The 18,952-nt window shown below is 35.7% G+C and overlaps 1 protein-coding gene across 1 annotated transcript; it reads right to left on the bottom strand.

Moving 5' to 3' along the window:
- Positions 1-1,207: 1,207 nt before the first annotated feature.
- Positions 1,208-17,326, bottom strand: LOC110454001 (tetraspanin-3-like). The gene is made up of 7 exons (XM_021503283.1): positions 17,175-17,326; positions 13,110-13,301; positions 12,585-12,659; positions 12,172-12,264; positions 11,351-11,497; positions 9,516-9,599; positions 1,208-5,577 (listed from the first exon to the last, which is right to left on the bottom strand). Exons 1-7 carry the CDS (start codon positions 17,235-17,237, stop codon positions 5,482-5,484), a joined length of 750 nt encoding a protein of 249 aa, XP_021358958.1. The 5' UTR covers positions 17,238-17,326; the 3' UTR covers positions 1,208-5,481.
- Positions 17,327-18,952: the final 1,626 nt, after the last annotated feature.

Genomic DNA, 18,952 nt, shown 5'->3' on the forward strand with positions numbered 1-18,952 from the left:
CTAAATTTATGAGTATGGATTCCTTGTTACTACGTTCATCAGTATCGATTTCTTGTAACTACGTTCGTTAGTATGGATTTCTTGTTACTACGTTCGTTAGTATGGATTTCTTTTAACTACGTTCATTATTAAGGAGTTCTTGTTACTACGTTCGTTAGTATGGAGTTCTTGTTACTACATTCATTGGTATGGATTTTTTGTAATAACGTTTATTAGTGTGGATTCCTTGTAACTACGCTCATCAATATGGATATCTTGTAACTACGTTCATTAGTATGGATTCCTTGTAACTACGCTCATCAGTGTGGATATCTTGTTACTACGTTCATTAGTATGGAGTTCTTGTTTTACTACGTTCATTAATATTGATTCCTTGTTACTACGTTCGTTAGTATGGATGTCTTGTTACTACGTCCACTAGTATGGATTTCTTGTTACTACGTCCACTAGTATGGATTTCTTGTTACTACGTCCACTAGTATGGAGTTCTTGTTACTACGTCCACTAGTATGGAGTTCTTGTTTTACTACGTTCATTAATATTGATTCCTTGTTACTACGTCCACTAGTATGGATTTCTTGTTACTACGTCCACTAGTATGGATTTCTTGTTACTACGTTCATTTGTATGGATTTCTTGTTACTACGTCCACTAGTATGGATTCCTTGTTATTACCTTCATTAGTGTGGATTCCTTGTTAATACGCTCGTTAGTATGGAGTTCTTGTTACTACGTTCATTAGTATGGATTTCTTGTAACTACGTTCATTAATATTGATTCCTTGTAACTACGTTCATTAGTATGGATTCCTTGTTACTACATTCATTAGTATGGATTCCTTGTTACTACGTTCATTAGTATGGATTTCTTGTTATACTTGGTTCACTTTGAGGTTGCTAGGTTACCTGGATTTGACATACATATATAGATTTACAAGGTGGATGTCGATGACAAAGTTGAAGACCCTAATAGTTCAGTACACACACACACACACCTGCCCCCTTTCCTAGGGAAGATATGGTGCATACAGTTTTCTTTCCCTATCTAGGATGAAAAAAAAAAAGAGTTAATTTCATAAACCTGTAAAGATTTTTATTTTTCCCTACCTTGGTAAAATTTGAGTTGTCCTTCCGTACTGTGGAAACACTAACAAAAATGAATGTGAACCAGTGGTGTGGGTCAGGGGAAAAAACAATGGACATTCTAATGACATTTAACATTTTATTTAAAAAGGAAGTACAGACATGAATATTATAGAAGACACAATGTTGCTGCTCTACCTATGATGTTAATGATAGGAAATGAAACCATTTTATAAACATGATAAGGAAATAGAAACAGAAAGTTTTCCTCCAATTTTAATTTTTTCTGAAGATATACTTTCAGGCATACTGTTAGGTCTTCAAATCTGTTAGTACATTACCACATGTAATCCAAATAACATAATTACATACTAATATAACAGGTTTTTTTCAAATTATTTGAAAAGTGTGTGTGTAAAATGAGTGATGATGAGGGTATGACAGTGATTAGATAGCACTACTGTATAACACACAAAGCTTGTGGTACAATACAAACGTTAACATCACACGGAGTATTCTTTAATGTGTACATAACAAACCATATAAAACAAGTAGTTTGCATTTAAAATGTTCACAAGTTGAGCTATGCATTGATTTTTCAGCATTGATGGTTCGTAACCATAAATTTTAAATGAAGACATTAAATTACTTGTTATAATTTTTTGTTCTAGAATAAATACTCTTTCAGTCTTAGTGGTTCATAACCATAAACTTCAACTCCAGTAATCAATCATTTTTTTCAACAAACATTCATTGGTTTAGAACCACAATCGTCAATCCAATAATTAGATTATTTTCAACAATTAAAATAATTATAACTCGTATGTTTTTTATAAGCTCTGTTGTACTAAGATTTCCATGAAGTGCTCGAAGTACGCTTACTTTGCACAGTTAACCTGTGATTTGTGTTGGAGTTATCTCCCTTACAATTTGTTTTCGGTGTGGACCTCTATTCTCTACCTCTTTGTATAAAAAACTGTCCTACACGGATGATGGTACACCAAAGGGAGATAACTATCCTACATATACAAATACTGACTTTCAATTTGGAAACTGCATTTTTTCTAAATACTGGTAAGGAGTGGGCATGTAAACAAATTTTAGAGTTCAAACTGTCTGGTACCTTGTTGGCTGCTGTTCATAAACATGAGGTCATTTGATGGTTTCATTGTGATATGTGTTAACATTAAATTGTCATTTTGATAGATTTTAAAAATCTACTGCAAAAATACAGTGGATAGGTGACTTCGCCTTAGGGAAATACAGTATCTAGGAACTCTGCTACCCTTATAATTACATTCACATTGTCAGTATCAAGTTTTATCAAAGTCCAGGGAAGAAGGTCGGAGAAAGAGTTAACCATTAGGAAAGTATGGGAGATTTAGAAATTCTACTTGGAGTTTAGAAATAAGGATCAGAGTCTTACCATCAAAATTCTATACCTTTGGGTAGGATTCAGACATATTCCTCTACATATAATATATTCCATTATGAAAGTATGAAAGATTGTGATGTCACAGTAAGACAGCATGTTTATTTTTACATAATTATATGAAAACTCTAGCACTCAGATCTTTGGATAAAATAATTGTAAACATGAAGCACACATCATGCTTAGCATGGAATGTAAGCTAGACACACTGATCAAGTGGGTATGTCTTAAATCCTGATGCGAGCCATTTTAACCCTTTCACCACTGTAGACCATAATGGACTCATCCATATCAATGCATGGTAGAGTACACTAAAGTTACACAGGGGTGAAAGGGTTAACTCAAAGGATAGAATCCACAGCAGACTCAAGGCATGAATCACATCAGGGATGGATTCTGTTTCCTGCATACCATTTAAAATCCACCAAAATCAGTTGTTTTGCTGTAGTCTATAAATAAACAAGGTGTGTATGAATTGGTGAGAGAAAGTGAAAAGGCCTGACACAAGACAACATAATGCCTTGAAAGGGAGAAAACTTGCCACTTACACCTGCAAGTACTAACAATATCACCCATTTTAAAGTGTCCACCTTCGGTTGTGGAAAGAGCAGACAAGATTGAACAAAGCACAAGCTACTTCTCTTAAAGAAAAGTAGTTCCATTACAAGCAATCCAGGACCCTATGGGTTGGACATATTTTTCCAGCACTGCCGGAAATGAATCTGTGTGTAATTAAGAAACGTACACTATGCATGTAGATTTTGGTTGTACAGAGTCTGGCAAGGAAGCATGACTGAATACATCAATATCATTTGTGTAAAAAAACGGAATTGGTAACGTTTTTGCACCATGTTGCCAAAATCAAATGCAAGAAGGATACTCACAAAATATTGATAAACCAGTGAACAGAATCATGTAGATCCCTTTTATACACTGATCTGGTTGTCCTAATATCCAGCTAGTGTCGGGAACAGGTTTCGTTTTTTCTGCTACATCAAAAATCTAGCCATTTTACAATCCACTCGCTTTTAGCAGGGAAAAGGGGGCTTGATTGATTAGGCTCCAATGTAAACAATAGTTTTACTGGTACACTGAAGTGTAGCTCACAGGAACCGTTCACTTTTACTCTTAACTATCATATTATACACCATATTGTAACTCCCCAGTCCGGGTGCACACTTCAAATGAAATGGGATGAGTATGTACAATATGTATTAATCCACAAATAGAATGCTTATCAAAACAAGACAAAAATATGAAAATTGCACAATGATTTCAAACAAGCCAGAAATGCGTCCTAGGTTTTATAAATTAAAAAAACATTTTAGATTTTTCAAATACACCAAATATTTCTATATCATTTTTACCCGTGAAACAGTAGTTTAATGGTGAAAACACTGGCATTAATCAAAGGGCATAGGTTTGTTAAAGAAAATGATTTAATTGTTTTGTTTTTTAACTGATGATACAGAAATCACATTTAAGACAGGTGGTTATATACCTCCTGGTTCTAGCACTTGTATAGTATTGAAGCACTTTGTGTCATAGCAAATTATTACATAATCCAGAGATAATCAGTTGTCATCTTGCATTGTAGATAAATAAATAAATAAATAAATGTCCATGTACAGGTGCTTAATCAGAAGCTAACAGTGAAAACATTCATGTAACAACCAGACGAGGCTAGTTCTGTTCAGGACAATATACATACACATACGCAACATATAACTTTCAAAAGGTTAGGAAACCGTAAAACATAGTAAATGTCAATCTCATTAAAGCTACAACAAAGGGTGCTGATTATGTCTCTGGGACACAGACAAACTAGGTCGGTGGAATGGTGCCAGCCTTTTGCATGTTGAGAAATTTCCGCTCCTGTGTGATAAGGATCACTTTTTGAAGTTAAGTGATCACCTGTCTTCCTACCACTCATTATCTCTTATTCCACCACAATCAAAGCTAAAAGTGCATCATCAATATCATATTTCAGATCCAACAGGTGTAAATTTTAAATATTTATTAGACACAAAAGAAGTCAACCCATCCCTGTATCTACTTTAATCAATAACCTTCATATTTCATATTATGTAAGAATTTACTAGGACTTTTTACATTTTTCTTGGGAAAAAAAGTTAGAGAATTTGTTCAGATATTTATTTTTATGTATCTAAATGTGTCATGGTTACATGACACTTGTTCTCAGGAGCGTCTACTCATTGTTTCTGTAAGGGATCAAGATATGTTCAAATCAGTTGATGCACAACCTCCATGAATAGATCCTATGTACAGACAGTTATTAAACTTTTAATTTGTTCACCCCTGAAGACACATTTGGACTCCTCCACTTCAAAGGTTGGAATAGTCCATTATAAAATTTCAGGGTTGAATGAGTTAATAAACCAGTTTAACAGCCATCCCTGCCCTAACCTTACTCATTATACTGAACAATACTTGCACTAGGTTAGCTGATACCTAAGTACAATACCTTTGTGAAGTTGTTGTGTCATGTGTCATGTTGTGTGTGTATGTGAACAGAATTGTCCTAAAGAAAATATAATTTTTCTAATTTGACTGAAGGTCTTGACCTTTGGGTATGACACATTTGAGAGTTAAACAAGGGCCAAGATTTTGTGTCTGGCAAACAAGAGTAAAAGTGTTTGAAATTAAATAAAATTGGTTACCTATTTTTTTTCTGCCAATAATAGATCTCTGGATCTTTTTGTAATTTTTACGGACCAGTGGTTACTTTCTTGTTAAAAAACAATATTGCATATGTTTCGTAAATTACAAACAAGTTTTACAACTTGTGTTTGCTTCCGTGAGTTATGTCCCTTGTTAACATTGACAGTCCAGATGAGTTGCGTCCCTCGTTTTGTGCATCCCACAGTAAGGATTGTTACGGCCCTTGTTTTTTCCCCCCACCCTTCACATGAGTTATATCCCTCGTTTATGTTGGTTGTCTCCACTTTACACCCGCAGTCCCGAGTTGGGTCCTCCCAGCACTTCGTATCTCACTTCTTTAGACCGGCAGAACAGCACACAGCTGGAAATCATCCCCAACACCTGTAACCAGACAAAATCAAATGTCAACACCTGTTACAGGGCAAAATCAAATGTCAACACCTGTTACAGGGCAAAATCAAATGTCAACACCTGTTACAGGGCAAAATCAAATGTCAACACCTGTTACAGGGCAAAATCAAATGTCAACACCTGTTACAGGGCAAAATCAAATGTCCACACCTGTTACAGGGCAAAATCAAATGTCAACACCTGTTACAGGGCAAAATCAAATGTCAACACCTGTTACAGGGAAAAATCAAATGTCAACATCTGTATGAGGGCAAAATCATATAACAAAACAAAATCATATATAAACCTGTTACAGGGCAAAATAACACTGTAAATATCTGTATTAGGAAAATGTCACATTTCAACATATGTAACAAGACTAAGTCATGTTGTCATTATTGTAATACTAAAATTGATTGATAACACTGGTATCAGCACAAACAAGAGTACCGTGCGGCGGAACAAAATACGCCCGTCGAATGCAATATAGTGTTATATACTTTCTTACATTGAAATAAGATCTGCATCATTCTAAGATTGGTAAGTTGATTAACTATAAACAAGAGGCAAATGGGCCTTAACGGTCACCTGAGTCCTACAGTATTTATTTTTGTTGTTGAAATATGTACCAATTTGAGTAAAAAATTGTTAAGCATAACATTAACTTAAGTTTGTCAGGACCATGAGCTGATCATTCCTAGACCGATTTTCAGTTAGATCGGCCTATTAGAACTTTGAAATAGGTATTTTCAAAATGGCATCCGTGGCGGCCATATTGGATTTCTGATTGACCCGAAAAATAACAACACTTTGTCAGGACCATGAGTCGATCATTCCTACAAAGTTTCAGTTCAATCCGCCTAGCATAACTTGACTTTAAGTTTGAAATAGTTTTTCAAAATGGCGACCGTGGCAGCCATATTGGATTTCTGATTGACCCGAAAAATAACAACACTTTGGCAGGACCATGAGTCGATCATTCCTACAAAGTTTCAGTTCGATCAGCCTAGCAGAACTTGACTTTAAGTCTGAAATAGTTTTTAAAAATAGCGGCTGTGGTGGCCATATTGGATTTCTGATCGACCCGCAAAATAACAACACTTTGTCAGGACCATGAGTCGATCATTCCTACAAAGCTAAAGCTCAGGTGACCTAAAAATGTAGGAGAAAATCTTCGGACAAAAAATCAAATACTGAAATGAACAAAGGGCAATATATTTTGCAAAAATTGTTGAATCAAAATTCTTTTAAGGGAGACACAATTTCATATCATGATTATACAGTATACCAAGTTTCAAAGAGATCGGTCGAAATGTAGGACGAGATCTCCAGACAAAAATCAAATACTGAAATGAACAAAGGGCAATAACTTTTGGAAAATTTGTCAAACTAAAATTCTATTTAGGGAGACACAACTTTATATCATGATTATAATGTNGATCAGCCTAGCAGAACTTGACTTTAAGTCTGAAATAGTTTTTAAAAATAGCGGCCGTGGTGGCCATATTGGATTTCTGATCGACCCGGAAAATAACAACACTTTGTCAGGACCATGAGTCGATCATTCCTACAAAGCTAAAGCTCAGGTGACCTAAAAATGTAGGAGAAAATCTTCGGACAAAAAATCAAATACTGAAATGAACAAAGGGCAATATATTTTGCAAAAATTGTTGAATCAAAATTCTTTTAAGGGAGACACAATTTCATATCATGATTATACAGTATACCAAGTTTCAAAGAGATCGGTCGAAATGTAGGACGAGATCTCCAGACAAAAATCAAATACTGAAATGAACAAAGGGCAATAACTTTTGGAAAATTTGTCAAATCAAAATTCTATTTAGGGAGACACAACTTTATATCATGATTATAATGTATAACAAGTTTCAAAGAGATCGGTTGAAAAATGTAGGAGGAGATTGCCGGACAAAAATCAAATACTGAAATGAACAAAGGGCAATAACTTTTGAAAAAATTGTCAAATCAAAATTCTATTTAGGGAGACACAACTTTATATCATGATTATAATGTATAACAAGTTTCAAAGAGATCGGTTGAAAAATGTAGGAGGAGATTGCCGGACAAAAATCAAATACTGAAATGAACAAAGGGCAATAACTTTTGAAAAAATTGTCAAATCAAAATTCTTTTTAGAGAGACACAACTTCATATCATGATTATTAAGTAAACCAAGTTTCAAAGAGATCGGTTGAAAAATGTAGGAGGAGATTGCCGGACAAAAATCAAATACTGAAATGACCAAAGGGCAATAACTTTTGCAAAAATTGTCGAATCAAAATTCTATTTAGGGAGACACAACTTTATATCATGATTATAATGTATACCAGATCGGTCGAAAAATGTAGGAGGAGATTGCTGGACAAACAAAGTTTACGCCGGACGGACGGACATAGCCATACCATAATACTACCGCCAAATTTGACGGTCATATAAAAACACGATTTCAATACCTTTATCATGACAAAAACACATTGTCAACAGTTACAGGATAAAGTTGCATGGTCAACAAAATGTAACAGGACAAAATGACTATCAACACATGTATCAGAAAAAATCTCAAGTCGACACATGTATCAGTACACATCATGTCAACACAGTCAAATTATCAACACCTGTCAGGGATATAAGTTACCTGGACAACATAAAAACACATGATCAACACCTGTCAGGGATATAAGTTACCTGGACAACATAAAAAGACATTATCAACACCTGTCAGGGATATAAGTTACCTGGACAACATAAAAACAAATAATCAACACATGTCAGGGATATAAGTTACCTGGACAACATAAAAAAACATTATCAACACCTGTCAGGGATATAAGTTACCTGGACAACATAAAAACAAATAATCAACACATGTCAGGGATATAAGTTACCTGGACAACATAAAAATACATTATCAACACCTGTCAGGGATATAAGTTACCTGGACAACATAAAAACACATTGTCAACACCTGTCAGGGATACAAGTTACCTGGACAACATAAAAACACATTATCAACGCCTGTCAGGGATATAAGTTACCTGGACAACATAAAAACACATTATCAACAACTGTCAGGGATATAAGTTACCTGGACAACATAAAAACAAATAATCAACACATGTCAGGGATATAAGTTACCTGGACAACATAAAAATACATTATCAACACCTGTCAGGGATATAAGTTACCTGGACAACATAAAAAAACATTATCAACACCTGTCAGGGATATAAGTTACCTGGACAACATAAAAACAAATAATCAACACATGTCAGGGATATAAGTTACCTGGACAACATAAAAACAAATAATCAACACATGTCAGGGATATAAGTTACCTGGACAACATAAAAAGACATTATCAACACCTGTCAGGGATATAAGTTACCTGGACAACATAAAAACAAATAATCAACACATGTCAGGGATATAAGTTACCTGGACAACATAAAAATACATTATCAACACCTGTCAGGGATATAAGTTACCTGGACAACATAAAAAGACATTATCAACACCTGTCAGGGATATAAGTTACCTGGACAACATAAAAACACATTGTCAACACCTGTCAGGGATACAAGTTACCTGGACAACATAAAAAGACATTATCAACACCTGTCAGGGATATAAGTTACCTGGACAACATAAAAAGACATTATCAACACCTGTCAGGGATATAAGTTACCTGGACAACATAAAAATACATTATCAACACCTGTCAGGGATATAAGTTACCTGGACAACATAAAAACAAATAATCAACACATGTCAGGGATATAAGTTACCTGGACAACATAAAAACACATGATCAACACCTGTCAGGGATATAAGTTACCTGGACAACATAAAAACACACTGTCACCAATAAACTGTTACCATATAAAGACACTTTGTCTGGGAACAAAAGTTACCTGGATTACAGCAAAGGCCACAGCAATCCCTGCGATGTATCTCAGGTTTGTCACGAACTTATCATTCAGCTCAGGCAGACAGGCCTACAATTACAACATCACACCATGATGTACACAAGAAAGCTGATGGAATAAGACAAATCAAATGACGACAAAATAATATTTTTATCGCATTTCCCTCTAGTAATCAGACTTCCCTAAGTTCAGATTTCTCACAAGTGTTTCAAATTCTCTTAAGTTATCATATTTCTCTAATGAGATTAAATTTGGTTATTAATATATATACCATCAATGTTCTAATAAAGTGTTGGGGTTGTATGCAAATCTCCACACAGATTTACCGTACTCACAGGAAGAATTGGACTGGTATGCAATTATCCACCAGTTTTAGTTCAACACTTTTAATATTGCTCTAGAAAAATATCATGGGTAGCTAAAGATGTTTTTCCCACATAACTAATTTGTTCCGTCATGTTGGACATTGGCTCTCCATTCTACTTGGCTTTCACTTTAAGTATTAGAGTTCAAACTGCTGGTGTTTCTTCTTATTTGACATAGTTAATCCAGACCTGTATACAGCGTTAGTATATTAAGTGTTACTTGGTGATCCTGTTTGATCTCCACATGACCCAATGATTTGAAATCATCCTCTTTAGAAAGTATTCAGTTCATGTATTTATGTAATGGATATAAGAAACTTTGATTGGTAGTTTCTTTAGCTTTTTATGCTTACAAACCCTTTATTTGTTTCTTGCAGTCAGACAGTTTTTGTAGTCTTGTCCGTGCTATTAGTAGCTGTTTCCTGGTAGACAGCCCCCTTTATTTGTTTCTTGCAGTCAGACTGTTTTTGAGGTCTTGGCCGTGCTATTAGTAGCTGTATCCTGGTAGACAGCACCCTTTATTTGTTTCTTGCAGTCAGACAGTTTTTGTAGTTTTGGCCGTGCTATTAGTAGCTGTTTCCTGGTAGACAGCACACTTTATTTGTTTCTTGCAGTCAGACTGTTTTTGAGGTCTTGGCCGTGCTCTTAGTAGCTGTTTCCTGGTAGACAGCAACCTTTATTCGTTTCTTGCAGTCAGACAGGTTTTGTAGTTTTGGCCGTGCTATTAGTAGCTGTTTCCTGGTAGACAGCCCCCTTTATTTGTTTCTTGCAGTCAGACAGTTTGGGTAGTCTTGACCGCGCTATTAGTAGCTGTTTCCTGGTAGACAGCAACCTTTATTTGTTTCTTGCAGTCAGACAGTTTGGGTAGTCTTGACCGCGCTATTAGTAGCTGTTTCCTGGTAGACAGCAACCTTTATTCGTTTCTTGCAGTCAGACAGGTTTTGTAGTTTTGGCCGTGCTATTAGTAGCTGTTTCCTGCTAGAGAGCACCCTTTATTTGTTTCTTGCAGTCAGACAGCTTGTGTAGTCTTGGCCGTGCTATTAGTAGCTGTTTCCTGGGAGACAGCACACTTTATTTGTTTCTTGCAGTCAGACTGTTTTTGAGGTCTTGGCCGTGCTACTAGTAGCTGTTTCCTGGTAGACAGCACCCTTTATTTGTTTCTTGAAGTCAGACAGTTTGTGTAGTCTTGTCCGTGCTATTTGTAGCTGTTTCCCGGTAGACAGCACCCTTTATTTGTTTCTTGCAGCCGTGCTATTAGTAGCTGTTTCCTGGTAGACAGCCCCCTTTATTTGTTTCTTGCAGTCAGACAGTTTGTGTAGTCTTGTCCGTGCTATTTGTAGCTGTTTCCCGATAGACAGCACCATTGAAATAGCATCAAAAGGATCTTACAACAACGACGATCTTTGGAATGTGTCGGTAATGTTAATGTTCCAAGTATTTTATTATAATAATTACCTTCTTGTAAATGTCAGTTCCGTTGATGCTCTGGGTACAGTTGTTCTGATCTATACAGCAGCTGACAGGCACCTTGCCGGGGTGAGAGAGGGACCACACCTTGGCGGTCTCCCAGTCCGAGGCATTGTTTACACCACAGCACTTCAGCTAAACAAATCAACACTCAGCCATTATCTGACACTGTCTTGGACATGTGTTTATACATACAGAAATAATGGGTTTTCTTTACTTTTACTTTCAAATACCATTGGCCATTTCTATTTCTCAATATTATAAACTCCAGAAAGATAGCATCACTCACAATACCACACCCCCTCCCCCCCTGCCCCCCAAGAGTGAAATTATTTTAGTAACAATGTCCTTTTGGCCTCTGTCTTGATCGTTGACTGATCCAGACCAAAGTTGAACTTGTCTAAGGTATGCAGAAGGAAAACATATCTTAGACCTTTAACATATTCAAAATTCTTTACAAATATCGTCGCTACAATGTTGGCAAAGAGCGTGACTGAAAATTGGTAAGTCAAAGGTCGACATATTTCTGACATTGAGTGAGATGATTTAACTATATAATGACTTCACCTTTCACCAATATGGTCCATACTCAAACTTGTTCAAGATGGATATATACACAGCAACTTACCAGTGAAAATTCATCAAAAATTCGTCAAGAAATTAAAACAGGCAGTATGAGTAATGTAAGTGTGACAGTGAAATCTATTTTTAGTAGCAGTGACATTGACCTTTGATTGAACACACCCACATTCTATGTCATTTAAGATTATGGTATTCAATGCATTAAAATTGGGTAATACCCGACATACCTCTTCCTGGAGGTACTCCATCTGATGATCACTTGAAGTTCCATTGAACTTATTAATGGCCTGGTTCAGACCATCACGAACCGATCCCTCCATCTGTCAACAAATGTAGCTTTCTATACAGGTTGTACACACTACAATAATCAGCTAACAGAATCCACCAACAAGTCAATTCAATCTGATTAAAATTATATCCTACATTATCCTAACGTGATATGTAGAGAATGTAGGATATGATTTTAATCAGATTGCAAGTCAATTATCTTTGCAATATTTAATAAGACATCTTTGATAAAGGAAAATTCCTATTTCTTGTTTTCTTTGCAAATTTACAGTCTTGTAAATGAAGTTGTTTGAAGCATATTCATAAGTACATTGTAATTGAGAACAGGATAGTGATTTATAGTCAAACTTACGTCATCTCTGAAAGCATAGCCCAAGGAACCTGCAGCTATTTCTGCTGTGAGGATCACCAAGAGAATAGAAAACAACTGCAACGAAATCAAATAATTTCAATGATTCTCAGTTTTTATTCTTATACTAATTTTTAATATCATTTTCAACAACCCTTTTATCTCTGGATGAATCTATGTAAATGTAGCAAAAGCATAGGACACATATCTGGTTTATATGTCAATTTTAACAACGTTTTGTTAAATTGGTTAGAAAGTTATTTTTTTGAAAAGATGAGCGACTCTTCTGAAGTCTATTATCAGACTATTTTCCTTTGCATCATTATAATGAATTTTTTTGCAGGATCAGAGAAAAATAATAAAGACAAAGTAATTCAACAAGAAAGTCATTTTCATTAATATTGAAACCAGCTGAAATGTACAAAAAAAACCCACATATCTATAATGGGATTAACTCAGCAATTACTCATCTTGATATTTTTTCAATTCCTTTATAATTAGACAGAATCATTTTTAGCGACGACTTACAACAGCAAGAAGACATTTGTTCTCTTTCACAGATGAGGCACAAGCCAGTAGTCCAACAATGAACATGAATATCCCCACTGTCAACACAATGGAAGCTGGGATAAGGGTCAGGTTGGCCGATGTCAGTTCATTAAAGTGCTTATACGTCTCAAACACCCATCCTCCAACGAAAAAAAGACCTGCTGCTGCACCCTGAAATCACATAATCAAATGTTTCAATTTAGAACTTGTATACTTGCTCGACATAGTACGCAGCCAGAACCATTAACAAAAACCTATAAAATATGTTGTTTAAATGTTGGCAGGACCATCTTTTGTTTAATGTTATTTAGTCTGAATTGACCCATATATAACATAACTGGTGTCTGATCCCCTGTGTAGATATCGGTGATACCTGTGAATTTTGATTGATATCCCAATACAGGCATAACACTCAAGATTTCAGCTGTCATACATATACATACAGTAACTACCCTTTTATTACATTTTGGATATTTTTTACAAGTAACTGAAGCACAACTGGATGAAGGTATAAACATGTAGCTCAGCTGGCTAGAATGACAGTATTATATTTGGGGTTAAGGGTTTGAATGTTGGTCAGGCTCCATTGTATTTTTACACTCAGAAATCTGTCATTGTTATTGACAATATTTTTGTTATCTTCATTTATTTATTTATTTATAAAAAAATCCATAAGATATGGGTTTTCTTGTCAAAAATGAATTATCAGTGCTAAAGTATAAAAATAATTATAACAATAATACTACTAATATTTTAAGAGATCACTTTTTAGGATCGTACGTATCTTCCGAAAGGTCCTCTACAAATGTAGATGTACATATATATATACAAGAGGCCCAAGAGGGCCTGTATCGCTCACCTGAATATTTAAGCAGTCATAGCAAAATATTCTCATTAAATATTATATTGCACTAAAAATATTTCCCTCGCAAACTTTGTTGGCTCCATCTGTTGAAACTACCAGCAAAATATTATAATAAGATTCTATGCTTTTTGATTCTTCTTCAGAAGTTGCTTGACATATTTTTCCCTGTGATCTTGTAAGTAGGTCAATGTCATTTTCCTTCTCAAATTGGTTAGCTCTATTCCAAAAAGCTACCAGCCAAATCTTATGAATCCATTCCTTTTAGTTCTCAAGAACAAATCCATTAAAATGTTGTTGACCTCTGTGACCTCTAAAGTAGGTTGAGGTCATTTTCATTTGCAAACTTTGGTGAGCTCTATCCCGGGAAGTCACCAGCCAAATATTATAATTTTATGCCTTTTAATTCTTCAGAAGAAGCTGTTTGAACTGTTTGACATATTTGAACGCTGTGACCTTGAAAGTAGGTCAAGGTCATTTTCATTCGCAAACTTTGTTTGGCTCTTTCCCAGGAAGCCACCTGCCAAATATTAAGATTTTATAACTACCAGTTCTTCAGAAGAAGTCGTTTAAAGTGTTTGACATATCTGCCTCATGTGACCTTAAAAGAAGGTCAAGGTCATTTTCATTCTCAAACTTTGTTCGGCTCTTTCCTAGGAAGCTACAAGCCAAATATAGAGATTATATACCTTTCAGTTCTTCAGAAGAAGTCGTTTGAAGTGTCTGACACATTTGACTCCTGTGACCTTGAAAGAAGGTCAAGGTCATTTTCATTCTCAAACTTTGTCGGGCTCTATCCAAGGAAGCCATCAATCAAAAATAAAGATTCTATACCTTTCAGTTCTTCAGAAGAAGTCATTTGAAGCTTTTGACATATATGACCCCTGTGACCTTGAAAGTAGGTCAAACTAGTTTTCATTCTCAAACTTTGTTGGGCTCTATCCCAGGAAGCCACCAGCCAAATATAAAGATTATATACCTTTCAGTTCTTCAGAAGAAGTCGTTTGAAGTGTTTGACACATTTGACCCCTGTGACCTTGAAAGAAGGTCAAGGTAATTTTCATTCTCAAACTTTGTTGGGCTCCATCCAAGGAAGCCATCAGCCAAATATGAAGATTCTATACCTTTTAATTCTTCAGAAGAAGTCGTTTGAAGTTTTTGACATATTTGACCCCTGTGACCTTGAAAGTAGGTCAAACTAATTTTCATTCTCAAACTTTGTTGGTCTCTATCCCAGGAAGCCACCAGCCAAATATAAAGATTATATACCTTTCAGTTCTTCAGAAGAAGTCGTTTGAAGTGTTTGACACATTTGACCCCTGTGACCTTGAAAGAAGGTCAAGGTAATTTTCATTCTCAAACTTTGTTGGGCTCCATCCAAGGAAGCCATCAGCCAAATATGAAGATTCTATACCTTTTAATTCTTCAGAAGAAGTCGTTTGAAGTTTTTGACATATTTGACCCCTGTGACCTTGAAAGTAGGTCAAACTAATTTTCATTCTCAAACTTTGTTGGTCTCTATCCCAGGAAGCCACCAGCCAAATATAAAGATTCTATACCTTTCAGTTCTTCAGAAGAAGTCGTTTGAAGTGTTTGACACATTTGACCCCTGTGACCTTGAAAGAAGGTCAAGGTAATTTTCATTCTCAAACTTTGTTGGGCTCCATCCAAGGAAGCCATCAGCCAAATATGAAGATTCTATACCTTTTAGTTCTTTAGAAGAAGTCGTTTGAAGTTTTTGACATATTTGACCCCTGTGACCTTGAAAACAGGTCAAGGTCATTTTCGTTCTCAAACTTTGTAGGGCTCCTACCAACGAAGCTTTCAGCCAAATATCATGACTCAAGGCCTGTCCGTTCTTCAGAAGAAGTTGTTTAAATGAAAAGTTGACGGACGAGGACGGACGGACGGACGACGGACGCCGCGCCACGGCATAAGCTCACTTGGCACTTCGTGCCAGGTGAGCTAATAATAGAACAATGAAGTCAGAAAAACAACAGGTATTTATACATGGTACAATATTACAATACAAAAGAGTATCAAATATTTATAACAAAATCTAAAGAAAGTATTTCTTATATAAAGGGAAAATCAACAGCAATATTAACGTATATATATTGACTTTTGAAAAGTTTTAGAGTCTTTGATAATTTTATTAGTCATGACAGAAACATAGTTTCCAAAGCAAAGTTATAGTTTTTTGGCAGTGGTACGTATACTTTGAACAGAGCGGCCAGAGCCAAAAACACTAAACTTGACAGCCCACTGCTGTATCAGTTGAATAAATTAAACACTAAACTTGACATCCCACTGCTGTGATCAGTTGAATAAATTGTATTAAAACTTATCCAAGCATGAAGCCTACTAAAGTGACAGTGATCATATACATATGTATACAATCCATATTTACCACACTTTCACGTTACTATCTATCATTTTATCTTTAAAGGATTGTTGTCAGACTTTTTTGGGAATGCATTTGGGTGTTGTGTTGAGTGTACTCCTATAACATAAAAGGCAGCAGCTGGCCATGCTTGACCTTTTTTCTATCGGATATATGCTGATTTTGCCGTTACGCGGCGCCTGTCAAAAGTATCCCGCTGTGTAAACCTCTAACACTGTTGGAGTAGTGTTGGGTGATGACTCTGTTTCCATGTGAGTCAGCACTAATTGTTAAATGCTATCATTTATGTTTTGTGAAAAGTTTAATTTAATGATAGATTTCTGGTACAGGATTTTGTACATTCGCCTTCTAGCTTCACACTAGAGGGAAATTCTCTTCAGCTCAGTGGTAGAACATCTGACTTACAAGGAAGTCCGGGAACGAAGGTTTGATCCCCGGTGGAAGCACACTATTCTCTTTCCTGTTACTACCTAGTACAGTTTATTAATTAATATTAATGATCATGACATGCACAAAAAGTGCTCTCATTTACAGGCCATCAATATATGTTGCTGAAGAAGAACCACTTACATGAAAACTATAAGAACCACTCACATTTAAACGAAGAAAAAGATATATTATTTAACATTACTCATGCACGTACAGCCACTGAACCGCGGTGCTAGGCCTACTGTACAGTAGCCTAGTTGGTGTATTGTATCTGTAATCACGAACTTTTCAGGGCTACTAACGAACAATAAAGAAAAACAAATGTAATTTTAACAGTAACCGTACTTACCCAAAATATCAAACCTATGAAAACTAGGCATAATTTTGACGGAACCGTACATCCTGAAGACATTTTCGATGTTTTAGTCGACTCTTTTTCAGTCTATCGTACTCCGTTCTCCTTCAATGACAGTTCGTCATGTGATGTCAGGTATTGTACTCTCTAAGCTATTTTTGTGGATTATTCACAAATAAACATATTTTATACGTGATCTCACTTTAAACTTTCAATAAAATTATAAATTTTATAATTTACTGACAGAATATCACTTTCGTTAATATTTTATTTATATTATATGTTTTAAAGAGTATCATACAAAATATTTTTTATGAATGGCAAATATAAACGAAACGAAACTTCGGTGTAAGAAAACAGAATGTTAAGGATCCCCGTACACTTGTAACTATACTTTGTATTTTTATCTAATAAAAGCATATGAATAGAAGTGCGGACTGCATTGTTTAATAATTATAATAATTAAATAAACAAAACAGTATGTTATATGAAAATGATAGGAGAAATGTGACAGTTAGACCAGACTTGGATTAGAAACCTCCAAACTCGAAACGGTTGCTCGAACCAAGCGAGTTCCTGGTCAACGGGTTTCACTTTGCCCAAACGTGCTACAGTTGTACCCTAAGCGGTAAATTGTAAAAATTGTAAATTCAACTATACAACTCTTTTGTGCAACGTGCATGAAAAATGCAAGAAGACCAGATGTTCCTGAAGGGTCAGCGTCTTCTGCTTCATCGATATCAAATTCAGGTGTCGATTTAGCCAATACAACCCAATACTACCCAATGCAACCCAATACTACCCAAAACAAACCAATACTACCCAATACTACCCAATACTACCAATACTACCCAATACTACCCAGTACAACCCAATACTACCCAATACAACCCAATACTACACAATACTAACCAATACAACCCAATACTACCCAAAACTACCCAATACTACCCAATACAACCAAATACTACCCAATACTACCCAATCCAACCCAATACTACACAATCCTACCCAATACAACCCAATACTACCAAATACTCCCCAATACAACCCAATCCTACCCAAGACAAGTATCGATTTACCCAATACAACCCAATACTTCCCAATACACGTGTCGATTTACCCAATACAACCCAATCCTGCCCAATGCAAGTGTCGATTTACCCAATACTATCAAATACTACCCAATACAAGTGTCGATTTACCCAATACTATCCAATACTACAAGTGTCTATTTACCCAATACAACCCAATCCTACCCAATACAAGTATCGATTTACCCAATACAACCCAATATAAGTGTCGATTTACCCAATACAACCCAATACTGCCCAATGCAAGTGTCGATTTACCCAATACTATCAAATACTACCCAATACAAGTGTCGATTTACCCAATACTATCCAATACTACAAGTGTCTATTTACCCAATACAACCCAATACTTCCCGATACACGTGTCGATTTACCCAATACAACCCAATGCTACCCAATACAAGTGTCGATTTACCCAATACTATCCAATACTACCCAATACACGTGTCGATTTACCCAATACAACCCAATACCACCCAATACAAGTGTCGATTTACCCAATACTATCCAATACTACTCAATACAAGTGTCGATTTACCCAATACAACCCAAAACTACCCAATACAAGTGTCGATTTACCCAATACAACCCAATACTACCCAATACAAGTGTCGATTTACCCAATACAACCCAATACTACCCAATACAAGTGTCGATTTACCCAATACAACCCAATAC

The sequence above is a fragment of the Mizuhopecten yessoensis genome, unplaced genomic scaffold (genome assembly GCF_002113885.1).
Source record: "Mizuhopecten yessoensis strain PY_sf001 unplaced genomic scaffold, ASM211388v2 scaffold7597, whole genome shotgun sequence".
Classification (NCBI taxonomy): domain Eukaryota; kingdom Metazoa; phylum Mollusca; class Bivalvia; order Pectinida; family Pectinidae; genus Mizuhopecten; species Mizuhopecten yessoensis.

Bases quoted from the DNA above. Each gene is read 5' to 3' on its own strand.
- LOC110454001 (XM_021503283.1), bottom strand. From the start codon at position 17,237: ATGTCTTCAGGATGTACGGTTCCGTCAAAATTATGCCTAGTTTTCATA. The intron at 12,660-13,109 runs GTAAGTCGTCGC...ATTTCGTTGCAG, and splicing joins ACAAATGTCTTCTTGCTGTT to TTGTTTTCTATTCTCTTGGT. The intron at 12,265-12,584 runs GTAAGTTTGACT...ATTTGTTGACAG, and splicing joins GCTATGCTTTCAGAGATGAC to ATGGAGGGATCGGTTCGTGA.